Source organism: Carlito syrichta, unplaced genomic scaffold, assembly GCF_000164805.1.
Source record: "Carlito syrichta isolate Samal-C Ts95f unplaced genomic scaffold, Tarsius_syrichta-2.0.1 Scaffold306872, whole genome shotgun sequence".
Classification (NCBI taxonomy): domain Eukaryota; kingdom Metazoa; phylum Chordata; class Mammalia; order Primates; family Tarsiidae; genus Carlito; species Carlito syrichta.
In genome coordinates this window covers 523,804-524,631 of record NW_007250968.1, presented here as the reverse complement: position 1 = coordinate 524,631, position 828 = coordinate 523,804, and the positions used below count along the sequence as shown (strand labels likewise).

At 64.0% G+C, this 828-nt stretch overlaps 1 protein-coding gene across 1 annotated transcript in view; it reads right to left on the bottom strand.

Moving 5' to 3' along the window:
- Nucleotides 1-701, bottom strand: part of EFNB2 (ephrin B2) — a 48,118-nt gene extending 47,417 nt beyond the window's left edge. Inside the window, exons 1-2 of the mRNA XM_021715230.1 lie at nt 522-701; nt 22-227 (exon numbers count right to left, since the gene is read on the bottom strand). Of these exons, the coding sequence (XP_021570905.1) occupies nt 22-227; nt 522-701 (386 nt within the window). The remainder of the gene's footprint in view (nt 1-21; nt 228-521) is intronic.
- Between the last annotated feature and the right edge of the window lie 127 nt (nt 702-828).

The window sequence follows — 828 nt, the reverse complement described above, 5'->3', positions numbered from 1 at the left end:
GCCGGCCCTCCGGCGGCACACGCAACGCGCCGCGCGAAAACTGCAGTCCACGCCCGGCGAGACCGCGGGGGCGGCGGCTGCGCCCGGGAACTTTGCGAGACGAGCCGTGTTGCGAGCGCCTGCCGGCACCACGCGGGGGTCCACGCCGATTCATCACGGCGACGCGCGTGCCCTTTCCGTGGAGGAATTCCTGGAGAACACGGGGCGTGCTGATTTGAAATCTGCCACTTTCGAGAGAGTGGACACCTCTTAACCGACGTGATTTCTGAGCCAAGACCCCATTTCTGTACTCCTAAAACCGGGCCCAACTTACCCAACTTCCACGAGGCCACTGATGCCAGAAACCAGCTAACGTCTGCACACTTTCCCCAAGTTTCCCAGGGCTAGAACACCTCGATTCTGTAAAATATTTTTCGGTCGTGACTCAACACGAGGTCACAGGCAATCCTGAACGCACAGATGACTTCGAGTTACAGCCATCTCTACCCAGGGATGGAGGGCATTTTCTAAATTCTGAGTACACTCTGGCGGCCCAAACTGAAAGTCACTCCCCAGCAGGCCCGGCTCTCTCCGGCCGTGCCGACCGACAAGGGCACGTCGGCTCCAAAGGCTCCCACTCCCACCCACGGGCCCGAGGACGGAGGCCACGGGGCAGGGCCCTGAGCCTCTGCAGAAGCGGTCCCTAAGCTCAGGTCGGCCATCGAGACCGCCGGGGCCGGGGCCGGGCCCCTGGCTTTACGAACGAAGGGGGAGGCCGACGTGCGGAGGACCCTCCAGGGCCCGACCCTCGGGCGTGGAGCGGAGGGCTGGCCGCCCGAGCGCTGCGGA